At 36.4% G+C, this 14,003-nt stretch overlaps 1 protein-coding gene across 2 annotated transcripts in view; it reads left to right on the top strand.

Moving 5' to 3' along the window:
* TBCA (tubulin folding cofactor A) overlaps positions 1–13,886 on the top strand; it is a 93,478-nt gene extending 79,592 nt beyond the window's left edge. The window contains exons 3-4 of one of the 2 annotated variants that reach the window (XM_007486442.2): positions 11,089–11,175; positions 13,611–13,886. In XM_007486442.2, the coding sequence (XP_007486504.1) occupies positions 11,089–11,175; positions 13,611–13,691 (168 nt within the window). In that variant the 3' untranslated portion in view covers positions 13,692–13,886. Of the gene's footprint in view, positions 1–11,088; positions 11,177–13,610 lie in introns of those variants that run through there. The other variant, XR_008917931.1, reaches the window with a different exon arrangement.
* Positions 13,887–14,003: the final 117 nt, after the last annotated feature.

Raw genomic sequence — 14,003 nt, 5'->3', positions numbered from 1 at the left:
ATCCCCATGGGCTTTTGTTCTCTTGAGGGATAACACCCCTGTAGAGATAACTGAAGATAATATTAAGAGGAAATCAGGAAAGCTTGAAGAAAAATGGGGATTCTGAATGGTAGAGTTAAACATAGAGGTTAGAGATGGAATTAAGTTTGGGAACCAGTCCAGTTGAAATATAGAATGTGTGAAGGGAAGATACTACTGGAAAAGTAGGTTGGATCAATACTAATGTCTTTAAAAATGCCAAGGTATGAAGAGTTGGTATTTTATCCAAAGACAATAGGGAGTCATTGAAAGCTTTTGAGTGGAGGAGTAACATAGACTTGTCCCTTAGATATTTAGGTAGCAGTGTGAGATCATTTAGGAAACTATTTCAGTAGTCAAAGTGAGAGGTGATGATTGCTTATCCTAAGATGGTAACCATATGAATGAAAAGAGTAGGATGAATGCAAACTCTAACATAAAAGTAAAATTAACAGGACTTGGCAATATATTGAATGGATGGGGGTGGGGAGAAAGGAAGATAACAGTTGAGAATGATTCAAAGACAGAATTACAGTGATTGGAACCATGTCAAGTAAGATGCTTACAGAATACCCTGCAGCTCTTTGATAATGCAGAACTAGAGTTTGAAAGATGAGGATGGGATATATAGCTTTAGGAGTTAGCAGTGTCACTGAATGTAAGATGACTGAGAGATAGATTGAGAAGAAGACTTAGGCCAGAGCCAGGAGGGTCACTGAAGCAAGGGGAGGGGAGTGGGAGAGCAGTCCCTGAGAAGGAGTGATCCAGAGACCAAGGACAAGGGAATCTAGGTGGAGTAGGAGTCTAGAAAGAAGTTGTTAAAATATCAGAAGTTACTGAGAAGCTAAGGAGGGTGAGCTTTGAGAAAAGACACTCAGTTAAGAGGTCACTAGCCATCCTGAGGAAACAGTGAGGGGAACTGAAGCTAAGTGGTTGGAGACTGGGAATTGGTTGCATGTATAGGTGCAGAAGAGGCAACAAGTGTAGATGCTTTGGAAGTTTGATAGTGAAGGGAGAAGTTTAGAATGTAGCTAGCTAGCTAGAGAGAGAGAGAGAGAGACAGAGACAGAGACAGAGACAGAGAGGGAGAGAGATTTTAAATAATTTTAACATCATAAAGTTCTACCACCTCACTAGATGCAACTGTTACTTATTTAAGTTCTCACCCTTCCTTGTGCAGAATGTTTATTCTTTCTGTAAAAGTCTGCATCTGATAGAAAGCTATCTGATGCTATTGCCCATTCTAGGATAAGGAAGGAGGAATCGGGAAATCACAATCATGCAGTTGCTCCCTGAACTAATTATTTCTGGCGATTAAAAAATCCTGTTACTTCCAGGAAATAATAGGAGACTTGTTTTTTTAAGTAATATATAATAATATTTTAAATAATACAATTTTAAGTAATACATAATGAATTGTAAGTAATACATAATATTTCAGATAATAAAAGTATATCAGTCATATCTGCTGATCTTTGATTCACAAACCTAATTAACATGCGATATTGCTTATGTTTAGTAATAAGTAGAAGGGGAATCTTATCTATAAAGATTTGGGGAAGGAGTTGCAATGAGGAGTTTTAAATCTAATTATATAATTGCAGAATCTTCAAAATACAAGGACGTTACTTCTCTCTTGACGTATTTTTGTTCTGAAGGAGGAAAAATGTTAATTTATTATATTCAATTGTTTGATATATAGTATAATAATTTATTGTATATATTAATATTATAGTTTATGATATTAAATAATCATTTATATTATTATATATTGTATATATACAGTGACCATGAATGAACAAGTGTAGATAGGTTGAAATCTGTGCATCTAATAGGATACTCACATCAGGGACACCTATTGACTTATTAACAAAAGCTTTTCAAAATATATAATCTCTTAACTTTACCATAAGCTGTTTGTGAAAGTTTTATTCATGTTGAGTGAAAAGGAAATCACAGGTGAACCAAAGCACAGTGGAGAAATTAGTGTATTTTTAGTTTAATTAGGCTGTAGTATGTTACCAGCAGTGACTTAAATATAATAAATGGTCTGTGATGTCATATGAGAAATCTATGATCAAAAAATATGAGAATCAATCATGCTTCTCTGATAAGGAATAGCAGAGAGAGTTCAAGTACTGTACTGATACTAATATACTGTAAAAAATGTAAAGAAGCCCCCAGTACATCAGATATACCCTCTCTTAGAGAATATACAGGAGAAGGTAGATAAGACTTACACAGGATGAGGTATGTGAGGATGGATTGTGATCAGAATTGGTAGAAGGTACACTTGCTTTTTTTAATTTTAATTTTTTAATTTTTGCCCATGGTTACATGATTCTCCTTGTTTCCCTCCCATCTTTCCTCCCTGCTCCCAGAGTTGACAAGCAATTTCACTGGGTTATATATATATTATCATTCAAATGCCATTTCCATATTATTCATTTTTATAATAGAGTAATCTTTTAAAACTAAAACCCCAATCCTTGTTGATTGATAGAAGATCCAATTATAGACATTTTGATCATTAACTCATCCAGATCAATGGTATAGTTCTTGTTACCCAGCTGAAAAACTGTCTAAACATGCTTTATTTTTTAAAACTGATCCCATTAACATCCTTATTTTTAACTTAGTGGTCCACATATAGGCTTCCTTTAAAACAGAGTATATCCCTAAAATGAGACTTTTTTGTGTGATGTTTTGTGGAGTCCAAAAAAAGGGTAAAGGATAGGGAAACCAGTGGATGGTAATAGTCTCTAAATAATCTAATCATAGATATTATAATATTTTCATTAATCTATTATAATCCTCCTCAGAGAAAGCCACATTACTGTGAAAGGAATTGTTTTTAATCACCCACCCTGGAAAAATAAAGTGAATGATAAAGAACACTTATTGTACCTAAATAATTAGCTCATCAAATTAGTCCCCTTTATATATATATATACATATATATATATATATATATATATATATATATGTATATATATATATATGTATATATATATATAAAATTTTTATGTATTTTGGCAGAATTTGTAGGAAAGCAAAATAAATTGTCACAGTGTAATAGGAAATACATTTTAAAAATTTTATTTTTTAATGAGCAAAAATCTATTTTTTCTCCTTCTTTACCTCCTATCCTCATTAGAAAAGAAGAAAACCCTTGTAGCAAATATATAAGCAAAACTAATTCCTACCGCGTCCAAAATTATATTCGATTTTACATATTGGATACTCCATGTCTCTGTCAAGAACTTTGTGACATTCTTTATAATTAATCCTCTGGAATCATCCTTCCTTGTTCATTCCATTGATTATAGTTTTTAAATCTTTCAAAGTTGGTTTTTTTTTTCTGACAATGTTGCTGTTTATTGTATGGATTGTTATTATTTCTACTAATTCATTCTGCATCTGTTCATTCAGGTCTTCCTTCTCTGAAACTTTAATCAGTTAATTTGGAACAATAGTTTTCCATTATATTTATATGCCATAATTTATTTGCTCATCTAATATTACTATTACAACTAATTTCCAGGGTTTTTGCTGCAATATAAAGAAAAATTATGAATATTTTTATTAATGAGTCCTTTTCTTCTTTTGTTGACTTGTTGTGGTATTAAGCCTATATTCACAGCTAGGTCAGAAATAGTTTAGTGACATGTTAATTCCACTAATAATGTAGTTGTGTACCCATTTTCCTGTATAATTTTTCTAACATTTGTCTTTTTCCTCTTTTCTGGCATTTTTAGCAATCAGATAGATGCGAAGTGGAACCTTAGAGTTGCTTTAATTTGAATTGATCGGTTTTTTCAGTTACAAAATGATTCTTATTCTTTGACGTTTTAATCCATTTGTTATATATTTTAGAAATGAAATCTTTTATCAGAGATAACTTAGGACTATGATCTCAAGAGCCCTAAGAGGAGCGATGCCGCCTCCCCCCGCCCCCAACCACCAGACTTATTTTCAATCTAGATCTCCACAGCCATCATTGAGGGGAGAAGTCATTGTAGAGAGGGGTCCCAACATCCTCATCACCACCAGCTCCCACCAATAAGGTTTTATAGACTCCAGAGCCCTGGTAATGCTATCCTTTCCCCTCATCCCTCCATCCTTCTTTCAGCTTAGTCCTCATCTTTTGGTGATGTTATGATTAATATTCTCTGAAGACTGTTTCTTAATTTATAATTACTTGTTAAATAATAAGCATATTTTCTGGACTCCTGGGGTCAGGCCATATTTAATGTTAAGAGGCTTGTTTACAAATAAACAGAGAACTTGGCCCCACCCTCTTTCAGGAAGGGAGGCAAGAAGCACCTTTTAGTTTCATTCTTAAGATTAAACTTCTTTATAATCCAAAGGTTGTCTTGGGATGCCAAAAAAGGGTTAGGGTTAGTATTAAGTTTCCACAAGGAATCCACTCCTGTGGCTGAAACCAGCCATCCCTACTAACTGCTACACATAGATAGAGCATGCAAGCCCGCCTACCTGAAGTGACAAGACACCCAGGGGGAAAGACAGAAGGCAGTTTGTGACAGACAAGTCATACCTATCATCACTTCCTTGACCATCATCTCCCCTTAGATCCTGTTGGAGAAATCTCAGAACTCTGAAACCTAAGCTTTGGGAATAGGTTCTAGCCCAGTGCCGCCAAGCTATCACAACCCCTTGTAACTTATTCCTGCAAGTGCTACAGCCATAGTCACCCAACTCTCAGAAAGTTTCTGCCACCAAAGTTTCTGCAAAGTTTCTTGGCACTGTCAAATGGTTCACCATCAGAAAATGATGTGATTTTTATCAGTGGAAATGATTGGAACTTTTCCTATGTGCCATATATCACATGTCACATGCGTTCCCTGGGAACATGGACTGTCTTGCTTTTCTAAATACCAGTGCTTATCACAGTGCTTTAAGCAGAGTAAATACTTAATAAATACCTTATTCAGTCATCTCAATAAATGGTGGGAGGTACTAGTCTATAACTAATTTCTAACAAACTGCTTTCAAATTTTCCTTATGGTTTTTGTCAAATAGTGAATACTTACTGTAATAGCTTGGGGTCCTTATGTTTTATTTAATACTAAGATACTATGTTATATAGTGTTTTGTAGTTACATTCATAAAATTCTTAATTTATTTCTTGGTAGGTAGAATCTCAAGTATTTTATACTTTCTATAGTTATTTTAAATGGTTTTTCTCTTTCTTTCTCTTCCTCCTGAGTTTTCTTGATTCTATAGAGAAATACTAGTGATCTTATTACTAAAATTAGAATTTCTAGCATTGAATCAAATGGTTTTTGTCCTTCTTCCAGAGTCAACAAAGTTCAGTGGCAAAACAAACGCCAAGATAACTGGTGAAGATTCAGAATATAGTGAACAACTTTAGCTTCTTAGATGTCTAATCAAGCTCTCCACAGTGCCCACTTCTGCTGCCTCTGTGACTGTTGTAACAAATTGTTTTTATCTGCCCCTTCCACTGAGGGGGAAGTCTTTCACATACCTGTTCTAGAAAGCTCCCTAATTCACCAGTGGATTTGCTAGGTGTTCAGGGTAGACTAATGTCACTGCTGTGGGGAAGGTTTGCCAAGCCCTTTTAGGGCTGCTTTCCTCCTTTGGTGTCTACCTGCTACCCAGCTTTTTAACCTGTGACTCCAAGAAGTTGTAGCATGTGCAATGGCCACACCATGGTAAACCATTTCTGTAAGTGGGCTCACCCAGGTCAAGGGTAGTAGTGGTAGTCTCTCGGTGACCGAGAATGACAATTGTCTTTGTGCATTATCATCTATTGATGTACCCTCATATGGCTGTGGAGTCCAAAGGCTGAGGCACAGTTTGTGGCACATGGGGCATGGGACTCCAGTTGTTACGGGAGGTGCGGTTGTGGCCTGGTGTCGGCGTTCACACGCAGCGGCAAGATGTCGACGTCGTTCATCTTCAAAGGAGGTGACAGCATGGTTAATGTGGGTTCACCAACTGCTTCTGACAGAAGCAGCAAGTTCTAGTTGCTTTGGTGTAATGCCAGTCCACTTCAAGTTTGACTTTAGGTGATCCTTGAATCTTTTCTTTGGTCGGCCTTGTTTCCTGAGTCTAGCTGACAGTTCACCATAGAATACCTGTCTTGGTATTCGCTGTGGGTCCATGTGGATGACGTTTTCAGACCATCGTAGCTGGGTTCTGAGGACCATTACTTCGATGCTGGTGGAGTTGGCTCTGTCGAGGACTTCCTGGTTGGTGATTCGGTCCTGCCATCGGATCCTCATGATTGACCAGAGGGAGCGTTGGTGGAATTGCTCCAACTGCTTCATGTGCTTCCGGTACAGTGTCCATGTCTCACAACCGTACAGGAGCGAGCTGAGGACCACTGTGTTATACACTTTGAGCTTCATCGCAGTGCTTACACCTCTGTGTTAGAGGACTTTGCAGCACAGCCACCTGAGTGCCTGGCTGGCCTTTTTGATCCTGGCATTAATCTCGCGGTCTAGGGACCCATCGTTGGCGACGTTGCTGCTCAGGTACTTGAAAGTGTTGATGTTAGAAAGCTGCGTGCCGTCAATTGTAATGCACGGCTGGTTCGTTGGCCTCCCTGGTGAAGGTTGGAACAGTACCTCTGTTTTGCTGAGGCTGATCGTCAGGCCAAACAGTTTTGTTGTGGTAGAGAACCTGTCCACAATGGTTTGAAGATGATTTTCTTGGTGGGCCATGAGAGCACAGTCATCTGCGAAAAGAGCTTCCAGGATGAGTCTCTCTGTTGTCTTTGTTTTTGCAGTCAGGCAGTGAAGGTTGAATAGTGAGCCATCCAGTCAGTATTTGATGTAGATGCCCAGGTCTAGATCCATCACAGTATGTTATAATACTTGGGTGAAGTATAGGTTGAATAGTACCGAAGAGAGGACTCAGCCTTGTTTCACGCCATTGGAGATATTGAAGCGATTGGAAGTCTCTCACCAGACAGGACTTCCCCTGTCATGTCAACATGAAAGAGCTGGATCAGTTTGATGAATTTTGCTGGGCAACCAAGCTTGCTAAGGATCACCCACAATGCATCCCTGTTCACTGTGTCAAATGCCTTTGTCAGGTCTATGAAGACAATGTAGAGGCTCAGGTTCTGCTCAAGGCATTTTTTCTGCATTTGTCTCACCGTGAAGACCATGCCGATGGTGCTGCAATCTGGTCGGAAGCCACATTGTGATTCAGGCAGGTTCTGCTCTGAAACAGATGACAGGAGTCTGTTGAGTATAACACGGGCGAGGATCTTTCCAGCAGTGGAGAGTAGTGAGATGCCTCTGTAGTTGTCACAGGCTGCTCATGCGCCTTTGTTCTTGTATAGGGTTATGATGGAGGGATCTCTGAGTTCTGGGGGCATGTCTTCCTCTTCCCATATGCTGGTCAGCACTATGTGGAATGCCTGGAGCGCCTTTCCATTTAAGGCCTTGTACACCTCGGTTGGGATCCCGTCTTTACCGGGTGCCTTGCCTGCACTCATTTGTTTAATGGCTTTTTGGACTTCCTCTATTGAAAGAGGGATGCCAAGTTATTCAATGGTGCGGTTTTGGGGGATCTGGTCAAGGGCGCTTTGGTCGACTGAAGAGGGTGGACTGAGAAGCTGACTGAAGTGTTCTTTCCACCTGTTGCTGATGCCTTTTTTATCTTTTATGAGAGTGTCACCGTCAGAGGATAGCAAGGGAGTGGTGGTGGGTTTTAATGGCCCATACACAGTCTTGAGGGCACTGAAAAATTGTTTGTGTTTTTTGTATCAGCAAAACGCTGGATTTCTTCTGCCTTTTTTTCCTCACCATCAGTCTTGCATCTTCCTGATCTCATGCTGTGCCGTGGCTTGGAGAGACTTGAATCTGTCCTTTTTAGGAGCAGGGTTTGGGTTATTTTGCCACTCCATAAAGGCTTTGTTCTTTTTGCTCAATAGGTCTTCAATAGCAGTGTTGTTCTCCTCGAACCAGTCTTGGTGGTTGTGTTGTTTGGGGCCTAGGACTGCCTTTGATGTTTCCTTCACTGCGTCTCTGAACTGGTTCCATTTCTCGGTTGAGCTTCCAGTGAGTGGTCCCTTGGCAGACAGCTTGTTGTCCTGACAGGACTGGAATGTTTGCAAATAAGATGGATCTCTAAGACGACTCATGTTGTAAAATGCACGAACTGTCTGGGCATGTTTTGGATGGCGAGGCGCAATGCGCATTTGAAGAGTCACTCTAACCAATTGGTGGTCTGTCCAGCATTCAGCTCCTTTCATGGCTCTGGTGATCTTTACATCCTGTATGTCTCGCCGGCGTACAATGATGTAGTCAATGAGATGCCACTGTTTTGATCGTAGGTGCATCCACGTTGTTTTATATTTGTCCTCCATTCTGAACACAGTGTTCGTGATGGTGAGTTCGAACTCTGAGCATTTACTGAGTAGCAGTAGGCTGTTGTTGTTCATTTTGCCCACGCCGTGTTTGCCGAGCACTCCTTTCCATCTTTCATGGTCCTGGCCAATGTGGGCATTGAAATCTCCCAGTAGTATCAGCTTGTCATTTGTGGGCACTGAGTGCAGGACGGCACTCAGGTCAGAGTAGAACTGCTCGATGGTCTCCTCTGTGCTGGTCAGTGTTGGGGCATATGTGCTGATGATTGTGGCATACCGGTCTTTGCTGAGAGGTAAACGGATCTTCATGAGCCTCTCGCTGATGCCCACAGGCAAGTCTGGCAGCTCTTTGAGCACGGATGGACATTAAATCAAATAGTTGTGGTAATAAAGGTTATCCTTGCTTTATCCCTGATCTTATTGGAAAGATTTCTGGTTTGTCCCCATTATATAAAATGTGTACTCTTGATGTTAGATATGTAATACTTTAAATATTTTTAAAAGTCCATTTATTCCTATGTTCTCTAGGTTTAGGATTGAAGCTCGCTAAAAAGCATCTATTTATATTGTGGATTTTGTTATTATTGTTTATATGATCTGTTATGTTGATAATTTTCCTAATATTGGACTAACCTTGTGTTTGTTTTAAACCTAATCTGGTAATAACTTCTTTATGATATGTTGCTACAGCCACTTTGATAATGTTTAATTTAGCATTTTTGTGCCACTATATTTGTACCATGAAAGGTCTTCCTTTCAAATTTAACAAAAAAATTGTATGTAACAATGAAATTAATTGTTCTTAGAACGTTTGATACATTTTGCACTCAAATTCTTATTAATTCTTCCATACTTGCTTTTCATTTTGTAGGATTTTTTTTTCTAAGAGGATAAGTAAGTAGCCAGTTATTTTTTTTAATGCTTATTTAGCCCATTTAGAACATTATTCCTTGGTTACAATAATCACATTCTTTCCTTCCCTCCCCTTCACCCACTCTTCCCGCAGCCAACATGCAATTTCATTGGGTATTACTTGTGTCCTTGATCAGAACCTATTTCCATGTTGTTGATGTTTGCACTAGGATGTTCATTTAGTCTACATCCCCAACCATATCCCTTCAAACCATGTTTTCAAGCAGTTGTTTTTCTTCTCTGTTTCTACTTCCACAGTGTTTCCTCTGAATGTGGATAGTGGTTTTTCTCATAGATCCCTCCAGGTTATTCGGGTTCACTGCATTTCCACTAATGGAGAAGTCCATTACATTGGATTGTACCACAGTGTATCAGTCTCTGTGTACAATGTTCTCCTGGTTCTGCTCCTCTCACTCTGCATCACTTCCTGGAGGTTGTTCCAGTCTCCATGGAATTCCTCCACTTTATTATTCCTTTGAGCACAATAGTATTCCATCACCAACATATACCACAATTTGTTCAGCCATTCCCCAATCGTAGGGTATCCCCTCATTTTCTAATTTTTTTTGCCACCAAAATGAGTGCAGCTATGAATATTTTTGTACATGTCTTTAGCCAGTTATTTCTAATCAGTTCAAATCACAAGATAAATAAGAAATTAAACTTGTTGTTAAAAGTTCACATTTCAGACCCATTAGAAAAAAGATCATTGCTTGTTTTAAAACATTTTAAGGTACTTTTACAGCAGTGTCTAGTACTTAACACAACAAGACTTTGCACATAATAGGACTGAAATATTGGTTCTTCTTGATATAATTTAAAGAAAAAACTCCCTCATAAAAAGGATATTGTACCATTTTAAGAAAAGTACGGTCTTATAATCTGTCCTCCTTACTGACTGGATTTCACACTCATAGATTTGATAATTTTTTCTTCTACTATAATTTGATTCATCATGCTACACTATACAACCAGTTTTGAACAATGGATTTTGATTCCAGAAAAAATATGCCCTAGAATCAGTATTCTTGTGTTTAATTCTGTGGTGTTTTCGGTTGGAATGGCCAAGTGTTCAGGTTCAGAGGGGTGCCAGGTTGGTAATTTGACTCAAACTGCATGGTGAGAATAATCTCTTTCCTAAAATGAAGCACAAGGATAAGTAATAACTTTTTATGCATGATAAGCATCAAAAATATGAACCTGCTGGTCTTGGCTTTTCATTTTTCTTTACCTTTGTCTTTCAGGGAGAACCTCCTGCCGTGTGCACACGATGTGATCAATAACTCAATAACTTTTTTCATGCAGTAATTATCTCTATGTGGTATTATCTGAACACTGTTTTTCTTTATTACTCAAAAGATGCAGGAGATATTTATATAACCAGCTGATCCCATTTTGGATGGAGGTGCTTTGTGACAGCAGGGGAAATAGTTTCTTTTAAATAGCCTTTTTAAACTAACATGCTTTGGAAAGCTCTTACTTGTTAATTTTCAGTTAACATGGAAAAAAGTGAAAACAAAGATGCCTCGTATATTTAACTCAATTTTAAAAATTTTATGGTAAGCTGTAAATAAAGTCAATCATGTTTTTCTTATACCATGTTGATAAATGTAAGTACTATAAGCAGTTTTTGTAGAAGGAGGAAATAGGATGTTATTTATTGAATATTTAAATTAGAAAAGAAATCTAAGTTTTTAATTTCTCTAAAACATCTACATATTTTCTAAAGATTTAGAATATAGATATAATCTAAGATGCCTCAATATTTTTAAACATTTGACATATATTTACAGACAGAAATTTTGCAAGAATCTCGAATGATGATTCCAGATTGCCAACGTAGATTGGAAGCTGCACGTTCTGACCTTCTACAGTTATTGGTATGTAAAACAGGGCATATTCTATCTTATGTTTTAGGCCTTTTTCAACCAAATATACTGAAGAATCAAATCTCAATATTTGTTACTAAAGATTAGTTGAACATTTTCAGTTCATTTGCATTATGACATTATTTATATTACAAAAAGTGTATTATAGATCCTGTTCTTAATTGTCAACTGCAGTACTATTTTCTAACATATTTGTTCCTTTTATACACACTTACTATTAGCTATAAATGAATTTGAATTGATAGCTAGCTGTCAGAGGATGCATCTGTGCTATCCTTTCTGTCTTTTCTTAGAGCAACTCTCAATTGTCGTTTAGTGTTCACTTTCTGCATAAGTATTTTATTCTACACAGAGGATAACTATGAGCTTTTCAGCTGAGGTGCTCAAATGTTTCCCAGGAGGAAGGAAGTTTTTAAAAGGATCCAATTTTTTTTAGATGCAGATACTAAGCAATTTAAGATCTAAAGTGCTATTCCTAAATAGTTATTCTTCCTGCCTCCCAACTCAAAAGTACTTGGATCAAGATTGAAAGCATTTTTACCATACACGCAGGTATTAATGCCTTCTATTTCAAAGGAAAAACTGTTCCATAAATTGTGAGCTTCAAGAAATACCTAAAGCAGTTTTTACTTCATTCTGTTCCAGTTTTTTGTACATAGATAAGAATTTTAAGCATTGCTAAAATACAAAGGACAAAAAGATCTGCACCATTAATTAAGTAATTAGTCAATTCCATGATGAATTCTCATCATCCCTCTGCTAACCCTATTTTTTGTATTGACTTTTTGAAACCCAGATATGTAATTAATTTGATATACAGAATTCCTGCTGGGCAAATTCCTTCTACCAAAGCAAATTGGCAACTATTTTGCAACATAAAATCTTTTAAAGAATTACCTGAGTCACTGACAGATTAAGTGACTTGCTTGGATTCACATAGCTAGCATGTCAAAAATGGAAACTGGATTCAGGTCTCCCATTCCATCTATTATACCACAGTACTTTTTTTGTTTCTTTACCCAAAATTAATTAGTAGCTACATAAGTTATCTTCCTGAATTATTTTCCTATATCATTTTTTTAAATCAGTCTTTTGCAGGAGGTGGGGGTCTCAACTTATCTAATGTATATCATTTTAAAATTTATTTCATGATCAGTTTTAGGCTTATCAAATACATTCATATGTATTCTTGTATGAAGGATAGAGACTTTATTTATTTGCCTGGAATATGTAGCATTGAGCCTGGATCTACATTTGGTAAAATTCCCAAATTTTACCATGTTATTTGACAAATAATTTTTTCCCAACTCCATATCATTTGTTGGCACGTGTCTTTCAAAAAACTTACTATTGTAAAGGAGAAAGATCTGATAGTCACAGTCATATAGAAAGAGGTTGTTGTTTTGAAACAGAGGCATAAGAATGGAGACTAACTTCCATATTAAAATCTGTTTTAAATAACAGAATATACTCAATAGCCCTTTAGTTGCTACAATGTTTGTTTTCAAGAAGCAGGAGCTTAGGGGAAGAGTTAAAAAATTAATATTGTCTTAGGATAATGCATTATATGTTATCCAGAACACCAGTGTTTTAATACATGACAATTCAGAGCAAGTTTATATTCACTTTATTCTCTTCCTTCCAGTAATTCACTGTTGTAATCCTCAATATATTTGTAATTTACTGTCCCATTTTTTTAGTCTATAGTTGTTTTAAAAAAACCAAACCCTTAGAATTTACACAAATGTGGCAAGCTATCATGATTTGTCACCTGGTGTTATGCCATGTAATTGGTAAGCATCCTATAAAAATCAATACCAGGGGGGGAAATGAATAAAAAAAATCTAGACAAGTCAGAAGATTAACTTTCCCAAGTAACACTATAACCAGATACATTCATTTCCAATACCAGTTTAGTAACTGTTTTATTTTGCTATAGCGTAAAGACCATGAGTATTTTGCCATAAATATTAAATATCTGTACCAGGTCTATAAATAGTCTTATAGTTCCAAAAATTTGGTTGATGATAGAAATAATTGGATTTTAACCAAAATATTAGATGAATAATCAGAGTAATAATTTACCTTTTACATCTTATGAAATGCATTTGATTGTATTTTTAAAATGTTTTTATAAAAGTTTATTTAAGTAATGCCTTATTAATTCCTGATGTTATTGATAAAGATATTTCATTCATCTAGTAATACCATCTATAAAAAGTAAAATCTCTTCCCTATCCTGCAAGGTATATGTCTGCATTGATATTGCATGATACCAGGTAGTCAAGCCCCTCTGATTTATAAAACTTCCATGGTTTTTAATAGTACCGGAGTCACAACAAATGACTGTATCAGATGGCCAATGGTAGGTATTTAATAAATAATTGTTGAAATGAAAAAAGTTCATTTTTATTGTTTCATTTTAGGAAAATGAAAAAGATTTGGAAGAGTCTGAAGAATATAAAGAAGCACGTTCAGTTCTGGAATCAGTGAAGTTAGAAGCTTAAAATGTTTCTCAGTTCTGAATTTTTTTTTTTTTAAATAAAACACTGCGGTCCATTCCACATTTTATTATGTTTGGTCACTGCTGTGTGTGTTCAAGTAGTGTGAGAATGTGATTCAGTTTTCTTTATGTAGTTGTATCTTTTTGCCTTTTCTTAAATTAAAAAGGTTTTCAAATAAATGGGTTAGTCCAATACAAATGCTTATTATTTTGTGTTTTATAGAACTTTTTTATTTGACCAGTAGTCTATCTTGAAAAAAAGAACAATATGTTTATCTAAAAAGTAAGATCAATAAGATTGCATTTGAATTTTTAC

This window comes from Monodelphis domestica, chromosome 3, assembly GCF_027887165.1.
Source record: "Monodelphis domestica isolate mMonDom1 chromosome 3, mMonDom1.pri, whole genome shotgun sequence".
NCBI classification, from domain to species: domain Eukaryota; kingdom Metazoa; phylum Chordata; class Mammalia; order Didelphimorphia; family Didelphidae; genus Monodelphis; species Monodelphis domestica.
The sequence above is the reverse complement of the archived record's forward strand: the minus strand, read 5'-3'. Positions and strand labels throughout refer to the sequence as shown.